Source organism: Larus michahellis, chromosome 4, assembly GCF_964199755.1.
Source record: "Larus michahellis chromosome 4, bLarMic1.1, whole genome shotgun sequence".
Lineage (NCBI taxonomy): Eukaryota > Metazoa > Chordata > Aves > Charadriiformes > Laridae > Larus > Larus michahellis.
Window position 1 is genome coordinate 61,952,805 of NC_133899.1, and position 26,951 is coordinate 61,979,755.

At 41.5% G+C, this 26,951-nt stretch overlaps 1 protein-coding gene across 5 annotated transcripts in view; it reads left to right on the forward strand.

Moving 5' to 3' along the window:
• Positions 1-562: 562 nt before the first annotated feature.
• NPAS3 (neuronal PAS domain protein 3) overlaps positions 563-26,951 on the forward strand; it is a 627,172-nt gene continuing 600,783 nt past the window's right edge. For 2 of the 5 annotated variants that reach the window (XM_074585122.1, XM_074585125.1), the window contains exon 1: positions 563-1,924. In XM_074585122.1, the coding sequence (XP_074441223.1) occupies positions 1,767-1,924 (158 nt within the window). In that variant the 5' untranslated portion in view covers positions 563-1,766. Of the gene's footprint in view, positions 1,925-5,244; positions 5,922-26,951 lie in introns of those variants that run through there. The other 3 variants (XM_074585126.1, XM_074585127.1, XM_074585124.1) reach the window with 2 other exon arrangements.

The window sequence follows — 26,951 nt, forward strand, 5'->3', positions numbered from 1 at the left end:
TTCCTCTCTAGCTGCCCACTCACTAGGCTGGCAAAGAGTCCGGTTCTGCCCCGAGTGCACGACACTTGGCTCCAGCATCCAGCAGGTTGGAGCTACACGTCCGTAGTTTCGGGGTCACTCCAGAAGGTGGGACCCCACTACGGAAGGGGGGATGTCCCTTTTTCTCCCGTTCCCCTGCTGCCCCTGACTCGGCACGCCGCTCTTCTCCCCTCCTGCCCTCCGGGACGGCTCCCTCGCCCCTCACCTCCCGCTGCAGCCGTAGGGAGGAGCGGGCACGGAGCGCAGCCCCGGCAGCCCCCGCCGAGCAGCACGGCGAGGAGGGCTCCCTTCTCCGTGCCCCCCTCCCGCAGCGGCTGCGGGCCCCAAGCCCGCAGCAAGGCGGGGGAGCCACCGGGAGGTGGTGGTGGTGGTCCTGCCGCCGATCCCCAGCTCCCCGCCCAACTTTCCGCGCTTCCTTCCCGGCGTCCGCCCCCGCGCAGCGCCGCAGGCGGGCGGGCTCGTCGGCGGGCGGCCCCGGCGAAGCCCGGGGTGAGCGCTTGGCGAGGGTGGCGGAGGAGGAGGGCAAACCCGGCCGGAGCGGCCGGCGGGGAGGGCTGCGAGCAGTCCCGGGGGGGCACAAAGGAGCCGCGGCTCTGCGGCCGCGCGTCCCGCGGGGGACCAGCCGCCCTCCTCGCCGCGGCCGGTGCGGTGTGTGCCGCAACACGGAGGGGAGCTTTGCAAGGGGGTTTTGTTGTCTTTTTTTCGTTTGGGTTTTTTTGGGTATTGTTTTTTGGTTTTTTTTTTGTTTGTTTGGGGGGGGGGGTGAGTGGTTTTTTTTTTTCTTTTTTTTGCGCAGCTCTGGGCGGTATAATTGATATGTTGAAGCAGCAGTAGGGATCAGTGCGTGCACACACACCACACACCTTACAAGTTTGACTAGCAATAACATTGCTGCACACTAGGAGGGGAGGAGAGTCAGCTCCCTATAATAGGGAACAAACTCTGCCATTGCACAAAAGCGGCGCATTTCCTCGCTTGTGAAAACCGTCCCTTCATAGAAAGAAAGAAAAGAGAGGCGGGGGGGGAAGGTGGGGGGGAGCAAAAGCAAAAGCAAGTTACCAAGAGCAAGAACTTGTGCTGCAACAATCCTCCACTCTTCCTCTTCTCCTCAGGACTCTGGGAGCAGGGATATTCCTCCCCCTCCCCCCCCGCACAGTTGGCGCTAGCCCAGACTGTGGTCAGCCGCCTTTATTATTACTTCATTGAGACAGAGAAATCCTCTAAGACTCGCATTTTGGGTGGAGGGTGGGGGGTGGAGGGACGAGAAGGAGGAGGGAAAAAAGGCAACATTTGCTGCTCATCATTTTCACTGCACCGCTAAAGTAATTGCGCCCCCCTCTCTCCTCCCTGTCCCTCCTCAGCTTGGATTTTTCTCTTATATCTACAGCTCCAGTGGTATTAGACATACCTTTTTTTTTTTTTTTTGTAGGTCTGATATTCCACCCTCCCCCCTCCCTTCACACCCCCCCCAAATCTTTACGCGTTGCATGTTTGCAATTCGGTAAAATTCTATCTTCCCCCCCCCACCCCCCCTTTACCCCCGGCCCCCCCAAACTCCTCTCAATCTCAGCCCAGCAGCTCACATCAAAGCGCCCTTCCTCACTCACAGTGGCCGCCACTCACTAATGGGATTGCAGCGTGCCTGGCTCTGCTGCTGCAGCCGCCGGAGGGAGAGTCGCTGCTGCTGCACCTCTTCGCCGAGACTCGCCGGGTGCTGAGCCGCGGGGATGATCAGGATCTTCCCGGATTTCAGCGTGCAGGTGACGGCGGCGGCGGCCGGCGGGGCGGCCGGGGGGGTGCCGGCGGCGCCGGGCATGGGGCGAGCCGGCGCCGCGGCCAACGGCAACCCGCAAAACGTCCAGGGCATCACCTCCTACCAACAACGGTGAGCACCGAGTGGGAGAGGGGTGTGCGGCTCTTCCTGAGGCTCCCTCACTTGCTTTTTCTTTGTGCTTTTGTGTTTCTTTGTTTTCCCTTTTTTTTTTTTTAAAAAAAAATCTCCTTGCTGTTTGTTGGGGGGGAGATTGGTTGGAGGGAAGGGCTTTTTTTCTGTTTTTTCTTTTTTCTTTTTTTAAATACAGCATCTTTTAAAATGCACTGAGAAGTAAACACAATCTCCTAGTTTTGTCTTGGATGAGCTGGAAAGCAACAATAGAAAAAAAAAAAAAAGAGTAAGAAAAAAAAAAAGTGAGACCCCGGCAGCATATCTTGGCTGCTGCAAAGTTTGGGATCCCGTCCGCTCATCCTTTCTAAAGAGGAATTTCTCAATGTCAATGCCTTGTGCAAATCCCAGTGTGTGGCAGCCAGGGGGATAATTGATCATGGTATGCTGATTGATAATTTGCTTTCAACCAAGAAAGAGAACAATTTTCACTTGGGGTTGCACACTTGCAATTCCACATTGTAGTTTAACAGTATTATCATGTCACCTGTTACTACAGGGAAATATAGCACGAAACCATAAGTATACTCAGCACTGTTATTTTTTTCATCTTAAATGCATTCTAATGCAAATGCAGGAAATTCACAGAGAGCGCCTTTAGGAAGCAAAGCGTAGAAAGTTGGCAGTAAGTCATAATGAAGTTTAAAGACCTTCCCCATTCCCCCTAACAATTCATCGATATGTGCTGATACTAACATGAAGCTTAATTAATTACCTGACATTTCTTTGTGTTTCTACGAGGCAAAACCTGAAGTTTGAATCTGTTAGTTTTCTCCATCATAAGCTTATAACCGAAGCCGTATCCTTAAAAAAAAGTAGATGACAACAGATAAATGTAGGCTAAAATCGGAACAAAACATTTACATTTCTCTAAATGCAATAAAAATGGCACTGTCCCAAGTATCTTGCTTTCCACTATTGCATTAAATTAAATACTAAGAAAAATGCGGTATAATCTCAAATACCCAAACTAAATATCTCTATGATGTAAAAGAAAAAAAATCATAGGAAGTTTCAGCGTAATATTTCAAACTTAATTGGTTTAGGAGCCAGATTTAGATAATCGACCATTGCCTGTTTTGTTGTTCAGCAACTTTGAGTTGTTTCCTACAATTTTTGAAAACACAGGATGTATTTTCCTTTTGATGCCCATGATAGAAAACGTTTGGTGGTAACTTTTGTAGGTTTTATTAAATGAAAAATTAATAGGAAGTTGATACTCCTGAAATAATCCCTGATGGTGCCTAAACACTTTCCTAGCTGAGAAACATTTGAAACTAAGCACGAGTCTTGTTTTGCTCAAGCAAACACACCGATCTTTCATATATATATATTTATATAAAATCTTGAATGTGAGACATATAAAGAATGGATTAAAGTTTATTTCTTTTCATGGTTTCTGTATGATTTTTGTCACTTATAAAATATTTAAATTACAATGGAAACTGACGGACACTTTAACGAGGAAGTACAGGCAGCAATCACAATAGTTTAGTCTGTGAAGTGGGGAAGTCAAGGGTCAGAAATGTCAGATTGGCTTTTAGACAAATGAAAGAGACCTCTGGAGACTTTAAGTTAAACAGAAATATATAGACAAGGCAGCATGCAATTTTTTAGTACTTCGCGTTTAATAGTTTGATTATGTCAGTCTGTAATCAGGAAGAAGTTATACAAGCAATACTTTTCTGACAAACTACTAACACCTCTAATCCAAATAGTGCTTAGCAGATATCCAGGTACTTTGACTAATAGGAATCCAGACCAGTCTGGATGTCTCTCACACTAACCTAACACGAGGAAACATTTTTGCACTTCTTCTACATTTTGACTATATATTATCGACAAAAAAGCGTGCTTTACGTCGAACGATTTTTCTCCGTGCTTTCTGGGAACGCTTAAAATAGAGCAGCCACCGACACCTTCCTATGCTATTGCAAAAGTCGAGGTGACACCTGTTAACTTTTATTTTCTTTTTCTTCCCCCCCCCCCTTTTTTGGAGGCGAGGAGACAGGTTTGCCGGCAGGGAACGGCATGTGGTACTTTCTAGACACCCCCCACCCTCCCTCTCTCCAGTTCTTCATCTCCCCATACACCCCCAAGGTGCCGCCGCCGCGGGGTCGCGGGACTCGAGTCCCGGCGGCCGCCGTCCCGCTGCGCACGTGCGGACACCGGATCCCCCCTTTCCCCCCACCCCCCCCTCTCTCCCACTTCCCTGGGGCTGCCCCGGCGGCCCGGGCCGCTCCGTGCAAAGTTACGCCGGGACGGTTGCTTCCTGCGGGAAGAAATCCTCCGGACCCCGGTGCGCGGAAGACGCCCCGCAGCCAAACTTCCAGGTGCTTGGAGAACTTCCACAGCCCCCACTCCCGGTTCTCCACTGCGGATCACACGCGCGCTCCCCCCCCCACCCCCTTCCATCCCCATCAACCCCAAACTTTTGGAGTTGTCGCGGAAACATTTCTCTCGCATAAATCCCCCCCCCCCACACCCCCAACTTTCGGGGCTTGTTCCTTTCCCCACGGAAGCCCGCTGGATTTTCCCTGGGAGCAGGATCAGGCCCAGGAAGCTGTACTTCCAAGGCAGCAGCAGAACAGCCACAAAGTTACCTTGGAGATGGAAAGCAAAGGAGTGATTTCTCCTTTAAAAAGCTCTCAGCGCTCGGTTTTTCCCGATGTCCTGGAAGGAACAATTAAGGTAGCGGTTTCTTTTCCCCGCTCCTTTATTTCATGACTAGTTTCATAATCTCCAATAAAACAGCGTGAAGTGCTACACCCTTTCCCAACAAAGCGGGTCATCACTCTCAGTTAACGTTTCCAGCATTACGCCCTTTATTCCGGCACTACCTAGCGCCGACTCTCAGGACGTGCGTGCACATTCCCGGGGGGGGCTGGGGGGATATGTGTTTGTGTGTGCGTGGGGTCCCCCCGCGTCCACGCCACCCCCGCGTACGGCCCCACGGGCCGCAGGTCGCTCGCATCCCCCGGCCGGCGGCGGCGTGTCCCCCCCCTCCCCCCGCCCCGCCTGCCCGCGCACCCGCCGGGGCCCGGTCCTCCGCCGTGGGATCCCCACGGGGGACACGCCGCCCGCCCGCGGTCTTGCAGCCGCCGCGCCCGCCGAGTTGCAGAGGGAGTCCCTGCCTCCCTCAGCCCCTCGTCCCTGCTGGAGCCCAGACTCCAGAGGAGGAAAGTGTGCGAAACTGCAACTGAGTGGCGTTGTTGCGCCGGCAGCGGAGGCTGTGTCCCCCTGCACGCAGAGTGAGAGCGGAGCTGGGGAAGCAGCTGGAAAATGCCCAGAAATACTTTCACAGCGGTCAAGCCCGGAGATCCCTGACTCCCCTCCTTCCCTCCCCCGCCCCCGCCCCGCTAGCCCCATGGCCTGGCACCCCGCGTAGCTCGGCCCGCGGGCGCGGGGGTGTGAGTGTGTGCGAGTGTGTGCGCGCGTGTGTGTGTGTGTGTGTGTGCGTGTGTGTGTGCGTGTGTGTGCCGCACCTGCCGGGCGATGCCAGCGGCCGGGCTGCCCGCCGGGGCTGCGCCGCGGCTCGCCCTCCCCGCCGCCGCCGCCGCCGGCCGCCGCCGCTGCCTGCGCTGGGCATGTCTCTGGGGCCGGCGGGGCCCCGGCTCCCTCCGCTCCTCGGCTTATGGACGGCGGCAGCGGCAGCAGCAGCGCTAGCAAGCCAGCCAGCCAGCAAGCAACCTGCACCAGGACTGCGCGGAGGAGTGAGAGCCCGCGATGCTTTGGCCTCAGTACTTTTCCTTAGCCTGCCTGGCTAACCAGGGCCATTGCTGCCGCCGCTGCTGCTGCTAGACACACAACACACACCAACATCAGGAGGGGGAAAAGTAAGGGAGAGAGGAGAGGAAAAAAAAAAAAAAAAAAAAAAAAATCCCAGGAAGATGGCGCCCACCAAGCCAAGCTTTCAGCAGGATCCTTCCAGGCGAGAACGGTAACACTTTCTCTTTATTGAACCTGCAGCAGCAGCAGCCGCAGCAGCGCCGGGCCGGGCCGGGCCGCCGCCGCCGGGGGCCGGGGCTGGCTGCCATGGCGGGGTGGGGGGACCTGCCGCCGGCACCCGCTGCTCGCACAGCCGGGCACCGGGAGTTCCTCCGAGTGCGTACCGCCAGCCGCACGCACACACACGCACACACACACAACACCACACCACACGCACACACACCAGGGCGAACCGCGCAGCAGCAGCCCCGCTCCGGCAGCCGCACCGCCGCGGCTCGCCGGAGCCGGTGCTTGGCGGGGCGCGTTGGCGAGCGGGCGTGTGTGTGTCTGTGTGTGTGTGCGGAGCCGGGAGCCCACCCCCGCACCCCCCTGGGCGGCCCCCGCCGCTCGGCGGCCCCGAGGGCGGCGGGGCGCCGCGCCAGGCCCGGTTTGCCGGGCGGAGGGGCCGGCCCCGCCGGTGCGGTTCAAGTGCGGCTAGGCCGGAGCGGGGGGGGGCCGCGCCGCCAGCTGCCCCCGCGGGGCTGCTCGACCCGGCCCGGCCCGGCCCCCCGCCCCGCCGGGCGGGCCGAGGGTGCCGGCGCCCCCCGGGGTGGGCAGAGAGGAGCCGGTGCCGGGCGGTGCGGCGGGGCCCGGGGAGGGAGGGAGGGAGGGAGCCGGGGGCCGGGGGGTGTGTGGGGGGTCGCGCTACCCCCCGTTTGCTTCCCGGCCCGCCGCCTGCCCCGTACACTTTGGCTGGGGGGGGGAGAGTGCTTGCTATTAATCTGCTGTGCCGGTGACACGAATTGCCCGTAGCGGATTTGTTCTAGTAAAGTGAATCTTTCTAGAAGTGACTGGTAGGAAACAAGAGTACAAGTTCATGTGATGTTACTTTGTGATTCTTACAAAAAGTATTCAGAGCTCCGTTGCTACACTGCGTTGAGATGTATGCCCAAGAAGGAGAGAGCAGCCAGAGGGTTTGGGGTGGGCTTCCCCCCCCTCCCCCCCACTTCCCTACAGCGTTACAAGTGAGCTTGAGGGTAAGGGGTGAGGAAGGTTCCTGGTTAATTGTAAAAATGGAAATTAACATTTAGACAGCCTTTAAAAGTAGCTGGATCGTGTGTTACTCACTTTATATTTCGCAGCACAAGTAAGTCTGAAAAATATTTAAACAAAAATAAAGTCGAGGGAGTCAGGCTCATTTTGATCTTAATTTCAAACTTGTATTTTTTAGTGTGATCAGCATTTCTAGTACAACTTCCAAAACCCACAGATTTTATCTAAATAGCTATGCCATTTTTCCTAAGGAAGTAGACTGCCTGGTATCAGAAAACCATATATTTCGTATTCGCCACTGAAGTGTTAGTGCAGCTGTGTTAGATGCATTAGTATTAACTGTTGCACTTTGACAAGGCTATATTGATATGTAGCAGAATTTGGAGATACGTGTAATGGGAAAACAGTGCATTCTCAGAAGTCAATGACTTAACTTACAGATTTTCATCTTCAACTATAAATATTTTTTTTAAAAATCTCCATTTCAGTGTCTGCAAAGGCGTTTCTTCTGCGTTAATAACACTTATAGCAGCAGGCTTTTCTCCTGCAGGGTTCTTTGTTGGAAAAACAATTTGTATCAATAAGTCCTGTCCCCCCCAACACACAATTCTGCTGTCTTCTTTCTGAGAATGGTACTGTATTAGTGCTAAGTGTATTTGCCAGAATAGCTTCAGTAATCTCTCCAGCAGAAGCATATTTGTGTGCCATTTTGGGAATTTCTCTGAGATAGGAATCTTGAAGATAGAATTAATTTCTAGGGGAAACTTCATAGCCTGTGCATGAGTGCTTTCTTTATCACCTGTCTCCATTTGGCATTCGGAGAAGGTAAATCAAAGTGCGCGATTTGTTATTCTGCTCCACTTGAGAGCTGAACTAAATAACACTTGGTCTGAAATTCTGATTGAAGTTGTAGGAGGATATACTGTATTTAATTTAATGCCCTTTAATAGCATCTTCTTGTTCAGCTCTGATGCTGTCATTTTAAAGGTTGGATCGGAGTAGTTTTTTCCCTGTAGGGAGTGGGAGGAGTAATCATTTCAGGGGAAAAAAGTAGTCTAAATTCCTAGAACACTAATAGCCACAAACTTGGCCTAGTGTCCAAGCAGTTGTTTTTTGCCCTTAGGGTTCACTTTGTTATCACTCTTTACAATGCTCCGAACAGTTTAGGTATAAATATTACATGTAGAAGTTGATGACATTTTTTTTTTTTGTACGAGAAATAACAGCAATCTGTTTGTCCTTTAAAAAAAAAAAAAGTTTTGGAGAAGATCGATCGATGCTTCAATAACCAGGCACTCATGTACATTTTATTAAAAGTTACGTAATGTGCTCCTGAAGTCTTGCGTGTAACTGCTTATTTAAGCTGTCTTTGTACACATCCTTTCAGCTGCCTGCGCCAAGCTCCTTGAAATACAGGCGCATATCACTCACTTCAGGGGTTTTGCAGTCTCTTCTTAGCTACTACTTCGGTAAACTCAAGATTAGGAATCCTGGAAATGAACTTCATGTACACTCTTTGTTTAGTCTTCACGCCCACAATATTTAGGTAGATTGTGTTAGATTTTTCCAAGCAAGAGGGTAGTGGTTACAAAACAGATGTAAAAAGTAGCAGCCTCTGATGCAAGCAAGCACTTGAATTGTTTTGAAACTTTTTTCACCTGTTTAGGTTTTTTAAAGAATGTTTGAAAAGTTACACACATTTGTTTGATTTTCTTTTAAACTACGAGTGTTAGCAAATTTTACAGTTACAGTAGCGGTTTAGGGTTTTTCAATTGTGTGGATATATAACCAAGAAAATTAAATAGACAGAAGTGTCATGCATATGATATGCCAGCATTGGTTTGTAAAGCATATCGTAATATCAGAGCGCTATTGGTTTAAAGTGAAAGAGAAAAAACCCCTTTATTTTGGCATTTCTTTCTAGAGCATGAGCTTAAACATAGCAGTGATAAATGATGATATGCATTGTCTAACACTTGCTTTTATATAAATAGCTCCAGAAGATTGCTTAAATGATAATCGAAAATATGAAATAGGGTGGCCTTCATATCACAAGGCCAAGGGTCTACAAATGGAAAAACTGAAATAATGAAATATTTCCAAGGCAACAGACTGTCAACAAGAACAGTAATGCATGGGCATATCATAGAGCTACCAGAGAGGATATTAGATCTTATAGCTCTAGAGCCAGGAGTTATAATGACCTTTATTAAATAGAGCCCTCCCACATTACAACAATCTTTCCGATTTCTGATTTATGGATTAGCAGTCATACCACTCTTCATAATTTGAAACATTCTCCCACCATATTTGATTTGCTGCATTTTTCTCCACTGGAATCATACATTATTTAGGGCTTACATGAGAGTATTGATCAACAAAAGTTATATTACATATTTTCAGTAACTAATGGAATTCTGAATAACAAGGTTTTGTCTGCAGCACTGTTTCTACATTCTTTACAGCACAACTGTGTTTTTCTTACAAGTTATATCCAGTTTGCTTCTTTTGTACCAATTTAACAGCTTTATGTTCTAACGCTATATTATTAATGTTGTAAATAATTAGAGAGCTTTTTAAACAGATTAATACAGCACCCAAAACCATAGGTATTTTTAAGAGAATATCAGGATATATTGTCAACATCCGTCTCCTTTTATTAGTGTCTCACTTGAATTTCGGAGTCTAATATACTGGCAGTTTCAAATCACATTTGCTTGAAACTTGGCACACAAGTTGCCAGCCCAGATGGGAATTTTACTGCGAGAGTGATATAAAACAGTTGTTGAAAATTGACATTCTAGGCATTAGTTTCATCAGCATCCATCCTGAAAAGTACAATGTTTAAATAAATGTTTGTTTCATAAAATGATCTTTATAACAATACCCTCTTTATTGGAAAATGTATTGTAAGATAAGAATTTTGAATAACTGATACTGACCATGAAAACTAACTGTTATCATTTTATTAACGTTTTGGGATTAATTCTGCTCCCATTGAGGTCAGTAAGATGAAGCGGTTTTACTAACGTGGGAGAATTTCATTTGATATCAATTAAGTAATTGGTTTTTTAGAATTTAAACTTATGAGACCGTTTCCTGAAATCTCCTGAAACCTTACATCCATTCATTCAGTCAATCGGATTCATTTTATATTATTGTCACTAGTAGCTCTTGCAGGTGTAAAGGCACATCCTGTGAGATGAGATTTCAGCACTAGTCACGTTGTTTCAAAATGAATCAAGTGAACTTCTGCAGGATGTCGGCCTGGAAATTTGGTTTTATATTTTAAAAGTAAGATTTTTTTAAGGTAGATAGCCAAGACTCTGCATTTTCACTCCAGTCATTTGATTCTTTGGTTGGTTTGTTTGTTTATGCTTCATGTTTGGGGGATTTTTTTTTTATTTTTTTTTTTTTTTAAAAAGAAGCTGCCAAAGATTTATGGCCATGAGAGGAAATGTTTTGAAAATTCATTTCATAATAATTGCATTTTTCAGAAGAGGCAATTTCTTTCTATGTAATATTTATAAGGCTACTGCATGTTATCTTTAACATACAAAAGTCCCATTAGTGCGAATGAGGTGCGTGACTTTTTGTTTAATAGGACTTTGCATAATAAGGATAATTTGTAATAATATTGCATTTTGCTGCATAAGAAGATGTGCCATAGTAAGAATATAATGGTTGCTGCCATGTCTTATATGACTAGAGCATTGTTCTGTGACTAGCTTGAGCAGTAGTTTTGCAATACACAAAGTCCTAGTCAAATGAATAGGACCGTTGTGCCATTGGTTTGAACAGGACTTTGAGTAGTAAAAATATTCGTTAATTTTTATGCTATAATAGTATATTACACGGGACAAAGGAGGTACGCTAAGGGTAGGATAGTATTTGTGTCTGTAACTTGGCAGAACTGGACCCTGTCTGTGGGGGAATATAGAGTTCACGTTGTATGTTAATCTTTAAAAAAGTCCCAAGTGAAATTATGCATATAATTAAAGTATACTACACAGAATCACAAGCAAGGATAAAAGTATTTTTACCATATAATTCAATAGATGTGAATTTGTTCTCAGTGAGATCGCAATGACAAACTTTAACGTACTTAGCGGGAGGAGGAGTGAACTTTGCATCTGTGTATTATTAAAAATTGCAAAAGTCTTGAGATTCTCAAGTGAAAATGGAGCAGTCCTGAAAGAGATTCTGATCTCAGCCTGCTGCAGCTAGATACTGAGAGTTATGCCAGCCCTTACCCGGCACTCTGCATGCCGGCAAGAGTCAGGCACATTAAAGAACAAGTGATATGTAAGCAAGAATTTGAAATGGATTACCGAAAGCAGAGTTTTGAAGATTTGTTACAGGCTGTTTTCCCAGTCTTTCTTATGCGTTGCATTTTGGACTTTCACTCTTCAGTCGTATCTTGCCATTTGTCTGTTCTAGGGAACTTCTCACTGATGCCGTACAGTGTCTGGAGAAGACTTTAATATTAATACTGAGTATTTCTGTAGATATGTTTCTTTATATAGCTTAGTGTGCTTCGAAAGGTCTGTAAACACTGTTCTACACGTTTTGCTGATGAGATAGTTACGCACAAAACATTTTTTGAGAACTAGCAGAAGTGGCAGAAGATGTCAATGTTAGCACTAGGAATAAAATTCCAGCCCCCATTTTGACCGTGTATTCAAAGATTACACTGCCTTCGTTAGAGGGATTTACATTTCTTTTACAGGCAAAACCTCCACTGAAATAAAGTGCTTTCAGAGAATGGCTTGATTGCAATTTAAAATTAGCTGTTAGCTTGATATATAATAGAAGTTCAACACTTATGTTAAATAATTTAAGTGGAAAAGTACTGTTCCATTACCTGCAGGCATGTTAGGTTTACATATGTATATAGTGAACTTACGGGATATAGTCTGGATAATATGTATGTATGTAATCTACAATAATGTCCCTGGGGCTTGGATTTTCTGAAGAGCCTATTGGATTTAGGCATCCAACACATACTGCATTTCAGTGAAATACGGGCACCTAAATCCTATAAGCCCCTTTTAAAATACTTGCCTGGGAATTTTGCCTCCAACAGGAATTTAGAACCGGCTTCATTACACATTACATTGTTTCAAACTGAATTTTATTGAGTAATGAATAGTCTTTGAACAGTCATTTTGGATTAAATCCTAAAGGGTTATAGTTTTGCTCGAATTTAGGCACAGAACCGATACATTTATATTATGACGGGGGCGATTTTTTTCCCTCTTGCCTATGCGTCATGTTTTAAAGTCATGTGCAAATTCACATTTACGATCAGTTTGCTTGCAGCTCAGGCTCGTTTGAGTTAGGTGGCTCAGAATTGTCCTGCCAAAGCTGTAATTCACTTAGCAAAAGTATAACATACCAAATTTTAGAAGAATGCTTGTAAGAAAAGCAGGTTTTTTTTAGAGATGATGGGAGGCAGAATTTGTTACTTTGTGGGAAAAAAATGTAAGTGGGCAGTCTTCACAGGTCAAGGTTGAGGTCAATAGAAAGAACTGAGTGACTGAATCTGTACAGTGCTGGCAGCAGGATTAAAAAAGGAAAAAAGTCTTAAAAAAGAGAATAGCTGCTGGTGGTACTTATCCTTCAGCCTTCACAGCTGCAAAAAAAAAAAGTAGCTGATTTTATTTGTCTGACTATAGTTAGATGTAGGATTGGCATGTTTGCTTCACCTTTGCATAAATTACTAACAGTATGGACAGGAGGTTCTCAAAAAAAACCTGCATTGTGAAAAAACAAAACTGTTTTCTCTTGGTAAGTAACAAATAGGAGATGAACATAAAAAGAGAAACAAATGCTTTGGGCTAAATTATTTATTCATTCTTTCTGAGTTGCTGTTCAGTTTTACAACAAAACTTGCATTTCTTGTGGAAAATCAAAAGTACAGTAATTTTTTTCAACGGCTGAATGAGCTAGATAAATGGTACTCAAGTAGCAGTGTTTGAAGGATCCAAGTAGTTTACTAAAGTATCTTAATTAATTGGATGTTCACTTTAATAGTGAGGTTTCCTGTTTGTAGGCAATGCTCTGTAACAAGAACATATATTTGATACGTAAATTATATATATGATTTCAGAAGGCCTGTTTTTATTCAAGATCTATTTTTTACTAAACAACTGTTTTGGATTAACAAACAACAAAATAAATGGAGGTGACAGAAAATACAGACTTCAGATGAGACGCATGATAGAAAAGATACAGCAGATTCCAGATCTTTCAAACATATATGTGGTTCCTTTTATCAGTCATTCTACTTAGACTCAAATTTTGAAACTAAGAGGTGCCGTCTTTCCTTTTATTCCTTTGTTAACAGGAAGAAAAATGCTTCTCTACATAGTTGTGATTTGGAAACTGTTATTCCGTGCTTTTGAGGGAAATTTCAACTTTTGTTTTTATATCACTTCTCAAGACTGCAGGATGTTGCAAGCACTGCAAATCCCCTCTTCTTCCAAAAAAAATTATTTGACATACTGAATGTGCATCTTTAGGAACATCCAGTATTTAGGTTCTGGATTTAGGAATCCTTTTGGAGAGATGTTTTTTTTTTATTTATTATTGTTTCTTAATGGTTTTGTGATAGTATTGCAAAAAACTATTCAAGTCCTATTCATGACTTATTTTTTTTCTTGTGGCAATTATCATATATTGCAATGTTTGTTCACTTCAAATAGGAGCAAACCCCAGAATGATTAAGGGAAAAGTGTCTTTTGACTGACAGAGAATGGCAGAATATTCTGCCTGAAGAGCAAAATTAGAATTCTTCTATATTTATTCTGCTTGTTACTAATTGTGAGGAAAACTTTAAAAGATCTTCCACTGACTTGTATATTGCAAAGTGCAGGCATATGTTGTATGTTAGATAGACACAGTATATGTATTTTTTTGAAAGGAAATAATGCCAGTTGATTGTCTTCAGCAAGCTATAAATGTCTTACTTTAGATAAAGTTAAATGTAAATACATGCATTGGAATGGCGATTTTTTTTCCTCTAATGCTGTGAGGGAAAAGTAGGCTCATCCTTTTTTTTTGCACATTTTTATTGTTCTGTGTAAATGTAATTTGTTAATCCTGTGAAATTTGTCATAGATAAATTTGCTTGGATTATCTTGTCACCACCGTATCTGCATTCTTTTGTTCATTGCTTATTCATAATTTAACAGTCTGGCAGTGAGCCTTTTTGGGATGCTCACAAAAGATATATGACCTCTACCAGCTGCTACTATAACCTGCAGAATGCACAGCAAGACATTAGAAACGTGAGGATTCCTCTACTGATTAAAGTGCTCTTCATTTAAACAGTCTGTTCATAAGAATCTCAGGAATCTTTGTGGATAGCAGTTTTGATTTTTCTTTTCTCACAAAATTAGTTCTAACATTTTATTTTTTTTTCCCCCGGGTGGGAAAACTAACATTGAATCTTAAGATGGTGGTGCTTTGCTTTCAGATGGACTAATGGAAATTAAATCCCTCATTATTTATGCATATGTATACATAAATGTGCATGTGCATATACACATTTGCATATATCTCTACCTATCTCTACCTATGCATGTATGTGTATCTATATATACATATGTATTCCCATATATATATGCAGTTTTGCAGTGGGAGAAATTACTGCCTACGTGTCTTATTTTAAAGCTAACTCTTCTATTAGGGTATTTTTCAGCACATATTATTATCCAGTACTAATTTACAGAAGAGTTGTCTGATTTAACCCTGCTTTAGCCCCATCATCTTACAGATTGTATTGTGTAAATACTCGATATTATACAGTACATGAAAGACATTAAATAGAATGTTACTTGAAGTGTAACAACATTTTAGATTTTCATTATTCTCCCGACTCGGTTTAGCATATAAATTTTTTCCCCTTTTTACTTTTTTTTCTTCTTATCTGCAGATCAGCTTGTGAGTAATGGCTAGTTTTTACCTCCCCTTTGTGCTGGCACATGATTATAGTTCAAAATAATTCATTGCTAATCCATGCAGTATTGGTTCATCTCCATCACTCTGTTTTGTGATTAGGGCCTCAGGCCTGTAAGAACATCCTTCTGCACAGCTTTCTATCCTGATTTTCTTTGACTGCAACCCATATTTTATATAGTTCCGTCATTACTGTTCACCTACCAATCCTTTTGCATTTTTCAAAAACGTATCAATTACAAGAAATTAATATTTTGGTGGGATTATTTTTCAAGGGTTTATGAAAAAATACTTTTTTTCACTGCAGTAAGTCTCCAGCAGTGGTGTATATAGGTCTTGGTTCATCTCAGTTGATGATGGAAATCTGACTTGAGTTTCTCATTTTTCCTTAGCAGTCTGAATTTCCTGTATACTTATTTACATTAGGTGCCTCAAGAAGTCCAGGATCTTAAAAAGAAACACTGTGTCTTTTTGAAACAGACTATAGTAGAATAGTAATTGCAGTCTTGTCATTTTTAACACAACATTTCAAACAGAGCTGGTATAAAATAAAGGTGACGGAGGAACTTTTAAAATATATAGGGCCTGATGCTACTATGATCACTCTGGTTGAAGTCACTGTTTATTGGGTCAGATATGAACTGATATGACGTTAGAGCTGGGCTTATATGATATAATGATATTGTACCTTGATCAGATTTAAATTTAATATTTCCAGTTTGTGAAGCAAATCCATCGTTTTATTTCACATCAAATAGTGCTAGTTTTATGAGAAGGTCATCTAAAAGATTTTTCAAGACTTTGTTTCAGCATTGAGTAGTCCTGTGTTCCTTTTAATAATTACTTTCATCTCATTGTAGCCGTGTGTTTGAAAGTGTAGGTCAATAAGGATGATCGCATTCAGAATTTCATGATCTGTGTAGTGGAACAAATTGAAAGCAAAGCCTGTATCAATCACTGTGAAGGGAGGGTTAATTGTTACTGCTTCTCAAGCCTCTGGACAGATAAACCAGTAATGAAATACTTATTGCTCTGATATGTGAATGGTTAAGGATGAAACAATGGAAACAGAAGCAGCCTTCAAAGATAACCAAAAAAAAGCAAAGAAAAAAGAATAATCTGGACCAAAGTAAGATACTGTATATGCGGTGTATTAACATTTTAAAAGTAATTTTTTTTCCATCTAATATAGCCTTCTAGTAATGATGTAAGACAGCAGAATGTATTAGATTTCTAAAGTGAATGTAAAATATGAATTTAAAAGCTTTTATTATGCAAACAATTTAAAATAGTTTACATGAAGTCTGGACCTTAGTTAAAGGTAACATTTCTAGCATTAAGTGTTTTCTTTTCTTTGTTTTTCATTTGTGGTACCGTTAAGTGTGGGGTTTTTTTCCTTTCTTTAAAAGCACAGCTGTATTTACTAAATCGAGTATGTTTTGTTTTCTTGTGAAGTCATTTTAAAGTATTTTGTCTACAGCCAACCCGGGTTCTAACGGAATGTTTAAAGATAGAAGCAGCAAAATAAATATGAGTGCAAAAACAAATTATGATATTACAGTAAACATTTAACTATTTCTAGAAAGTGAACTTAACATTTTAAACATCTGTTAGTTACTTATATGTTGAAATATATGCAAAAATATTTAGCCAAATTGAAGTCTTAGGCCCATGACAATCATCTCAACACAGTGGGTAGTTCTGAAAATTAATGAGAATGATAATACTGTAAAGACTGTTCCAGAGTTTGCCCAAATTCATTATCTAAGACTCTTGTTAAGAACATCTCAAAGAATTTTAACCAGGAAAATATATTAATGGTTCAAAAGCATTTTTCAAAACAGTGATTTATAAAAGTATAATGGAATTATATATGCAAGAGCTATAGTTAGAAACACAAATAACATAGGAGCGGCACATTATGAAAGAGCATTTTCCAATAGCTAAGGTACTTGGCTTTGATTTTGTCCATAGGTGTCAAGCTTTCCTTATTAATTTATATTTTGGGACAGAGGAAATGAAAAAGTGAAGGCAACTTACAAAAAAATATATTTTTGACTCTTTGTTAGTTACTTAATGAGGCCTATAGCTGCTTAAAAGCTAAGTAAAGTAATTAATAATTTTAGAACTGGTGTAAAAGTCTTTTAGACAATCAAAAAGCACTTTTAGGAGGAAGGGTGATGAGACACATCTTTAGATTTCTCTTCAGAATGTTAAGAATTTCCTGTTGCCTGTTTCCTGATGGGATTGACGCAGCTGTGTATCATATGGAATGAAAGAGGAACTGAGTGCCTGACTTTGTTTTATGCAAGTCCTTTATTTAAGAAAATATATGTGTTGATTTTGCCTTTTTTTTTAAACAGATCACTGAGACAAATGCTATACACAAAATTATCCAAGTGGGAGTTAATTATAATTAATTTATCTATTTTCTAAGGGACAGAAAATTTTAATAACTAAAGTATACTATTTAAGAATGTTTTTTTTTTTCTTTCTTTCTTTTTTTTTTTCTGTGTGCAATGAAAAAGAAAGCAGAATGCTTGGAAGATTGCTATGTCATTTCCATTTGTATTTTCAGAAGTCATTGATACATAGAAGTGTGTGTGAGTGTGTGTATGTGCATGTGTAATTGTTGAAAAACAAATCCGTTTATAGAGTTTCTTACTCATTTTGGCTGTTGTGCAATCTGTAGCACACCTACACAACAGTTTTCATGGGAGATGTGACTGCAAAATAGAGACAAATGGGAGGATCCAAAATAATTTTGAAACAGTAATTTTGATCTAGACTGTCCCACTTTATGGACAGATTCTTTGAAGAGAATTCAGGATTGGAAACTGTATTAATTAAATTTTTCAGTAATTTCCTTCTATGGTGAAAGAAAGCTTAGCAGAAGGCGGCTAACTTGGTTAACTGATCTGGGAATGGGTGAGGAAGAGGAAATGCAGATCTGTAGCAGTGGGTCCACCCTTCCACTTGTTGCCCAGTTCCTGGCAGAGCCAGGAGCTGTGTCTCATAAAGTTGTTTAATACTCATTTCTAGTTGGAATTCATACTGCCTCAATCAGTATTAACTTCTGCTCAGAAGGCTGTATAAGGCAAATTCTATTACTATATAAAAAGCCCCGGGTGTTGCAATCACATGAGTAAACAGCTTCTTAGTATCATACTATAGCCCTATGCTATGATAGAAGAAGCAAACACAAATGCAGAGTGGATTGCAGTGATGGGCATGACAAAAGGCAGAGCAGAGGCATATGCGACTAAGTGGGGTGATCCCACTGGGTTGCTTTTGAGACTGTCTCTCCACGTAAGATACGGACTTCTAAATCATTATGCAAATTGCACTTTAAATCTTAAGTTTTAATCCTCTCAACCTGTCAGTCAGCTGTGAAAACAGTTGACCATGTCCCTGTTCTGTTTGCCCTGTGACTTCTTGGCAAATGTCCTCTTTCTGCTGTCCTTGGATACTTTGATCATTTCTTCAGTGCATCCTTTGGAGGATCTTTCTCATTCACTATCCAGCTTTGTGTGGGAGTTCTGCAACGTGTTGTCTCTCAGCCGCCCCCTTTTTTTTCCCTCGTTCTGCTCTTCATCTTTGCATAATCTCATGTAGAAACACAATTCAAGTATCATCTCTTTGCCGATGATTCATAGGCTCATGGTATTTCTATCTCAATGAAAATGTAGTCTTGCTTCTCTGTCATCTCCTCCTTTATTGCCTTACTTAGACTGCCTTAGTCAAAACAGATCTCCTAGAGTCCTTTCCAAGCCCTCCGTCTACTTTTTGGGGTAACACTGCCATATTGCCTATTAAGACAGGTCCGTAATTTGGCAGTCTCACTGATATAGACCCCTCTCTCCCTCATAGCTTAGCAATTAAAAAGGCAAGTAGAGTATTTGGTATTAGTAAGAAAGAAATAGAAAAACAAACAGAAAACATGAACATTGATATAGTTATGCCAATCCATAAATCCACAGTGTGTGCAGTCTATGTATTGTCCGTACTTTTGTTATCATAATTTCAAAAAGGTATAGTTTAAGAGAATGGCATAAAGGCTGACGAGATATAAGGAAGGTGTTTTGTCAGAGGAAAAGTTAGATAAAGTAAAATATTTCATCTTGGGAAAGAGATGACAGAGGAATCGGCCATAACATCATGCAAGGCCTCAAGAAGGCAATGAGGGAACAATTATTCATTAACTCTAATATTATGAGAACAAAGAAACATCCTGCGTAATTCTCAGGAAACAGTTTTAAAACACTTAACAGAAGGTGAGGTTTTTTGGTTCTGTTGTTTTGGGGGCTTTTTTTGGGCTCCCCCTCTCCCCCCCAACATAACATGCAATTGAATAGTGGAATTCCTTGCCAAAGGGTGTTTTAGAGGTCAAAATATGAAAATGGTTCAGGCATTACTCTATTATGTCTCTGATGAGCTATTAAATGTGGTGGTGATGATGCAACTCAGCTTCAGGAAGTTTTTACACAGCTGACTGCTGGATGTGACATGGGATCTCATGGAAAGGAACACTCTTTCTGTGCTATATTTAGTTTACTGACCTAGTATAACTGTTCTGTTTTGTTCTTAAGTTCTTTGCATTCAGACTACGCCTAAGTCTTGCAGGCTTTTTCTGCCTACCATCCCTGCTGTACGTGTTTTCCTGCCCACTCTTCAGTTAAATGCTCATCCTCACTACCATGGAGGACTTTTTCTCCAGTCATATCTGTTCAGAGTCCTCTTACAGAGATAATTTTCAGAGTGACAGACTGTCGCTCTGACCATGCTTTTTTATATCCCAACTGGCCTTCCTTCTCTGGTGCATGAAACACTAGGAATTTGCCCTAAGTCCAAAACCTTCTTCACCCATCTGTGTCTTACCGTTTCTCTTTGTCAAAGTTTTCCTTCAAGTTATAAGACCAGCCCTGTTGCCCATTTACTGTATTTGCAAACACACATTTGTTTGATACCTTATGCTTGCACTAGTGCTTCTTCATGACCTCACCTTTTTGAGTTCATCTGTCTTCCCAAGACGTTCCTTACCTGAAATGCCTACAAAAGCATGACACCATCAAGCTATTTCTAACAAGATACCACTTCTTCTGATACTAGCCGTGGTTGCCTGATTGCTTCTAAATAGTTTCCTGTCTCTTATCTGATACTTGCACTGTAAGATTTTGGGGAGTAGTGACAGGGTTTTTGTCCTTTGTCACTTGATTAGATGTGGATGTGTTAGTACTACAGGTACTGCTGCTAATCAGAATATTTTTTGTCAATAAAATAATATTTCATGTATTACAAATCTTTACTTTTCTGCATGTTTGGTTGATCTGGGATACTGAGTGCCTGTGAAAGGAAGTGATGTCTTTTAAGTGGGTTGGGGTGTGAAAAGCTTTTGTGAATTTCAGAGGAGATGGGACAAATTAGTGTCTGAGAAATCCACTGAATGTTACAAAATACATATCTGTCTGAGAAAATGCCTGCACTGAAAATGACTGGAGACTGTGGGTGCATATCATATATGCTGTTGCTGTTTTATGTTGTTCCTTCCAACTGCTTTTGGGGATTCTCGGAGACGGGATACAGGAAACACTGGTCTGGCCCAATACGCCTGTTCTTACATTGCTGCGTAGGATGTTTCTGGAAGCTGTAGCAAGTCTCTTTGGTGATTCTCTTTCCTAGAAAACTGTTGGAGAAAATGGCCTCAGTTAAGTAGTTTTGGCTAGTATTATTTTCAGCATATTTCATGAATGGATACGAGATGTGTCGTAGCTTAATTACACTGTGTCATAATGTACTTTTGTCTCATGTTGGTATGACTGAGAAAGACCTTATTGGGACCTTGAAAAAAAAATAAATCATACCTTGAAAAAAAAAAAAAAGAAGAGTCCCTGCTTTGAAGAGTTTGTAATTTTAATCGTTATTTATTTTTCATTTATTGGAAAGGGTTTTCTGTAACATAGTAGTTAATTTTACACTCATATTTGAAGTTTGATTTTTTTTAACATCAAGCAAAGTGCATATTTAACAGGCTGAATTTAGTAAAATTAAATGCTTGGATATTATTTTGCTTGGTGAAGCACCAATGGCAAAAAATTAATTGTAGTGAAGCCACATTTTGCTGTTATATCAGTGTAGACTTGGCGCTATTAGAAAGGCTTCAGATAATTATTGAGGTAGCAGCAGGTATACAGTTTGCACTTTGTAAGTTTTTCTGGCTTGAAATAATTCCTCTTATGTTGACTTTTTTAAGGAAGGAGAGGGGAAAAAGAAATTGATTGTGGAATTATATTCATTGGAAGGTTGATATCCGTACCTGACTGTATAATAAAGATCTGACAAGCAGATCTTGAATCAGGAGGAGAAATTTGGAGAGTTCCAGGATGGGAAACTGAAACTCGGATGGCAAGATTTCCTAGAACCTTGGCAGGGAAAATGGTGCTGGTGTTCTAGAAAAACATTGTACTAATATCTCTGTGTAGGCTTCTGATTGAGCTAAATACAACTCAGAAGCCTAAAGGAATTTTTTGGAAGGAGAGTGAAAGGAAGCTTGATTTGTTCCACAGCATATTTGGAAAAGGAGGGAACAGCCTGATTTATTTTCGGGTTTGAATGTGTATCACAGTCTTGAACGGGCCTGGGTTTACCAGATGGTGTCATGAGGGACTTAGGCTATGACTTGCTTTGGATCACAGACTAGCTGAGGTTGGCAGGCACCTCCGTAGATCATCTAGTCCAACTCCCGCTGCTGAAGCAGGGTCAGCTAGAGCAAGTTGTGCAGGACTGTGTCCAGTTAGGTTTTGAACACCTCCATGGACGAAGATTCCACAACATCCCTGACCAGCTTGCAGTGTTTGACTACCTCACGACAAAAAGGTTTTGCTAATATTTCATTGGAGTTTTCTGTGTTCCAGCTTGTGTCTTTGCCTCTTGTCCTGCAACTGTACACCTCTGCAGAGGGTATGGCTCCATCTTCTTTGTAACATTCCACTGGATAGCTGTAGACAGAAATGAGAGCGCTCTTTCATCTGCTGTTCTTATGGCTGAACAGGCACAGTTCTGTCCTGGTGCATTATGTAGTGCAGTCATCTATGTATCTTGGTGGCTTTCTGCAGTGGCTTGCTCCAATACATCCCTGTATTTCTTATACTGGAGAGCCCCAAACTGGACTGGGTACTCCTGATGCAATCTCACAAGTGTTGGAAAGAGAGGGGCGCCTGCTGCCCACAGTCTAGTTAATATAACTCAGTACGCAGTTGGCCACCTTTGCTGCAAGGCTGCAATCTGATAAGGTCTGCCACAGTCCTGAGATCAAAGGTTTCTTTTCAAGTAGACCAACTCTAAAATCGCAGAGCTTTCTAATAGGAAACCCCAATTTTATGGATGTTAGTGGAATATCATCAATTTGAATGTGAACTTTGCAACAAAAATGCTAAAGGTGGGTCAGTAACAGCAGTGATTTTGGATGTCTGAACAAACCCTGATTAAAGGATACACCACAGCAGATCATAGAATGGTCAACCTTCACCTGCGATCAAGTTTGTTATATGTGATACTGAATATTGTGATTCAGGAATTGTATATTGAGTTGAAGGGATAGAAATTCACCTGCAATGAAACAGTGGTAGTCAACATCTAGGACAGAAAGATTGAATCAGATTCTTTTAAAATGTTTGGCATCACAATAGATACTAAGGTTATGGCTGTAGCACAGTCCATAGGTAATGAGCATCAATTTTCTTCTAGAGAGAAAAATCCCAGGAAGTTACTAATCAGGAGTCTTGTTTTCTATCCAAAATGATGTAAAACTATTCTGGGAACTGTGGAATTCTGTTTGTTCCTCTTAACATTGTGGACAGGATTAATCAGAAATGGAAGCATGCTACAGACATTCATTAGGATCAGTAGTTCAGGCTGAAATAAGTGTCTGCATATTTTTTTTTAATTGCTCATAAGCTGTGCCTTGAGCATCAATAAGTCTTCTGCTACTTGATTTTTTTCTATAGTTACTACATGTATATCCCTAGGTATTCTGGAAGAAACCAAGGAAGATGGTTCTATCCTGCAGGCATTAGGTAATTTGACATAAGTGAGAATTTCTCAGAGGTCCACTGCCTCTGGATCTTGATAATGGAGATGCTGGAAATGGACAATTAACAGTCCGAAGAAAAGTTTCACTTCCATAAGAAATGGGTACATGAGAAAACTGCAAATAACTTTTAAAAACTCATGAAAGTTGCAGCTAGTGATATTTGGGTGAGCTATGTCTGATGTGTCTCTTAGAGATATGCGATGCTTCAAGAATGGAAAAAATAGGATTAAATATTAAAATTTCCCTTCATGGTGCAGGAATGTTTTACATCACGTTGGCAGTATAGAAATGCACAAAATAAAGTGGAGTGGATGAATAATTTTTAACAACTCCTTCCGGACGTTAAAAAAGAGCTCCTGTGAACATCCAGCACTTCAAAGCCTGATTTTTCAACCAGTGTTGCAGCTCATGGTGATGCCTATTATTGACCTGGAAACAGCATTATTACAGGAAAAGAAATCCTTGTTCTGTGGGAGCAGCAAGGTGCTGAAGAAATGCTTACTGCTCAAATGGGCAGCGTAGAGTCTCAACGTTATTTGTAAGGGGAGCATTTTGTTCTTGAAGTGGATCATAAAGGATTATACTGGCTGCAGAACGTGAAAGATCACTACTCGTGTAATTGGGCGGTGTTTTACTCTGCAGTCATATGATTTCGCTTTTCAGCATAAAACATATTATAACTTGCTTGCATGTCTGGTGCTTGTTTCTGTCCCTACAGTCGAAGCACTGTGCTTGTGTGTGGGAGGGCACAGGGCTGAAAAGAGGGAGAGAAATTCTCAGGGCAAGCTGACCTTGGTGAATAAGGAAATATCTTCATGAAGAAGAGACAGTGTTTACTAAGGGGCTGGACTTCTTAATTTGTGGAGCAGAGGTTCCCAAATTGAATCCTTGAAGAGTTACCTTCTTCTAAGTAAAAGTATTACGGAGTATTACAGAGTTGTCCAGAGCTGCGCAGCTTTTTCTAGAGGGCCCAGACCAGAGGTACTGAAATTTTATTCCTGTAACCTGATGGCTGGGTTGAGGGTAGAAAGAGAAGGTCTTTTGATCTGCAGAAGGGAAGAAAGGAGTGTTAGTCAGTGGGGGTAGCAATTTGGAAAGCTTTTTAGCCTCTGGGTGGAATTACTCAGGACTGTATATGGTGTAGGCACTTCTCACTTCTCCTCTTGGTCCCATGAGCAAAGTATATCCAATGTGTCATGACAAAGTCCTGTCTGGCCGTGCAGTGAGAGTGTGCATGAGCTTCAGGTCAAAGCTTAGAGGCTGCGGGCCTGTCTCTTCATCTGACAAGATGAGGTACATTAAGTGACCAGGGTGGGGATCTACTTACAGCGCTCCCTGCTCTTAAGGAACCCCACACATGGACAAGGAGAAGGCTGTAGGTCAGTTGAATGATTTGGTGAACTTGATTGCTGTCTAAATATTGGCTACTCTAAGCTCTCTTATTAATGAAGGTGAAGGCAGAAGGCAAGATCGGACTTACTGTGTTTTATCACAAAAGTATTCATTTGTAAAAAAGTGGAAACTAGGATTTGTAAAGTACTGCCTGTTTCTCCCTCAAAGCAGCTGGACAGGAGGAGGTGGGGGTGGCAGACCGGGAGTCCCTCTGGGAAGCAGGAGCAGGACAGAGTGCAAACAGGAGACCAGGCCTTGAACACTCATTGGTGTCCAGCAGTTGGTGGTTTACAGATGATACTTTTCACTTTGGAAGGTAAAATTCGCCAAAATCAGAAGCTGTAATAAGCACCTTTAAAAAGAAAAGAAAATTGGTGTACTTTCATGCTTTTTATGATTTCATGCTTTTCACAACTTTTAAATGGGAGGGAGAAACCTGAGCTCTCTTACAGGCGGACATTACAGGCCTAGCTCCCTGTATGTAAACAGAAGTGCATCGTGCAGGGCAGCAGGCAATATAGTGCTAATTTTATTTCATTTATAAAATTATTTCTCAACAGAGCGACCTAAAACGATAACGCAGTTTCACCTATGTAGATATCTCGTCTGAACAGGTATTTTTAATTTATTTATTTAGTCAAATACTGGTGATGGTGAAGTCAATGGCAGTATTCCTATTGACCTCAGTAGGATCAGATTTTATCGTTCTTTCACTGATAAACTTGGAAACATTGGACAGAGGAAATAGGCTTAATTTAATGATAATAGTCATCATCATCATCATCATTGGACATACTAGGAGTTGTTGATCTTTGCACTTCCTGTTGGAAACTATGAGATGGTAGCTGCAGGCAATGGCACAGAGCTCGTTAAACTGAGGCCTTCTTTAACAAAAGAATAGGTGTGTTAAAAAATCTTAGTACGGATTTAGAGAACACTGAAACTGCTTAATAGTATTTAAAATATGTGGAAGCTATCAAGCTGCTGGAAACTTTTTGAAAGTAACAATAGGTTCATCATTAAAATGGCACTGCACAAACCACTTAATAAAGTGCTAATAAGATATTAAAAAGTGTGCCTTGTAATAATATCTGAGATATACCTCTCTTAATGAGATTGTTTTAAGATCAAATATTGACAGATACGTTTTTAACAGTGTTTGAAATTATGTCAAACTTGAAATTTATTGCCCCTGGAGAGCTCTTAAAAACTTTTTTCTAGCAAACTCTTTGTTAGTATAAAGTAATGGATTCTGAGAGATGAAATTTGAGTATTTAATCAAGAGAAAATCTCATTTTTGCATAGGGCCAGCAGCTTTAAAACCATAGAAATTTGAATGCTAAGAATTGAGTTTTTACCTTTAAGGTGTGATTCAGTAAAAAAAGTAATTGTTACTGTACAGTTCACCACATCAGATTTTTTAAGATAGTGTCATCAGCTGCTTCTCTGACACATGTGAGGAGTTAATTGATTTTATTTATTTGATTTCTTCTTGAACTATGGATCATTATTTGTCCATAGGGATAGCAAAGCAATTAATCAAGAAAATGTAGTGCTGAAATAACATAGTTAACTTTTGGTAAAGTAATACCGCTTATGTAGAACCATGCTAGAAAAGTAATGATAAAAAGATAAAATTATCACTCTTGATCAAAGAGAATCTATAAAAGATGGTTCACTGGCTGCCTCTTTATGAAGTAAAGGTGTTGAAATTTATGAAGCAGACTGAAGTTCTACATTTAGGAAAATATGGCTATAACATATGTAAACAAATCCTGTCAATTGCTTTGTGTTTAGTGCAAAGTTTTTAATTTCTCAAAAAACTTGCAACTCAGATATATGTTTTCACGCATTCAAGTTGTCTGGGTAAGACTAAATAAGTTAAGATATGGATAAATGTAAATATGTTATACATACTAAAGATACATATATAAATAAAGGCAGTACTTGTGTAAGAGATCCAGCTATTAAAAACAGCAAAGAAAAGTACTAGTAAGTCCATCACGAATAATTCCCTTCCCAGGAAGCACAAAGCTTCTCTTAGAAGGTGTGCCACCGTGAGTGGGGAAGAGGTGTGTGGCAGAATGTGCTGTAATGGAGTTATCAGTATTTACACTGATTTTTCGTGTTGGAAGGGTGTTCCTTGCTGATGTAGTGATGAATTTACTACTGTACAATGTAAAACAATCTGTCAGATGTGTTTTATATAGGTAAATTAATATAAATCAGACTTAAATAGTTTTTGAGAACTTAGCTGTGCAGCAGAAATATACTAAAACTTTTAAAAGCTTTCAGTGGAAAATTTAAGGACTAGAAGAAGAAACTTAGAATCATAGAATCATAGAATCTTCATGGTTGGAAAGGACCTTTGAGATCATCGAGTCCAACCATACACACACAAAAAACCCCCCTACAATCTCTGCCACTAGAGCATGCCCTGAAGTGCCACATCTAGACGTTTCTTAAATACCTCTAGGGATGGTGACTCAACCACTTCCCTGGGCAGGCTGTTCCAGTGCCTGACCCCTCTTTCAGTAAAGTAATTCT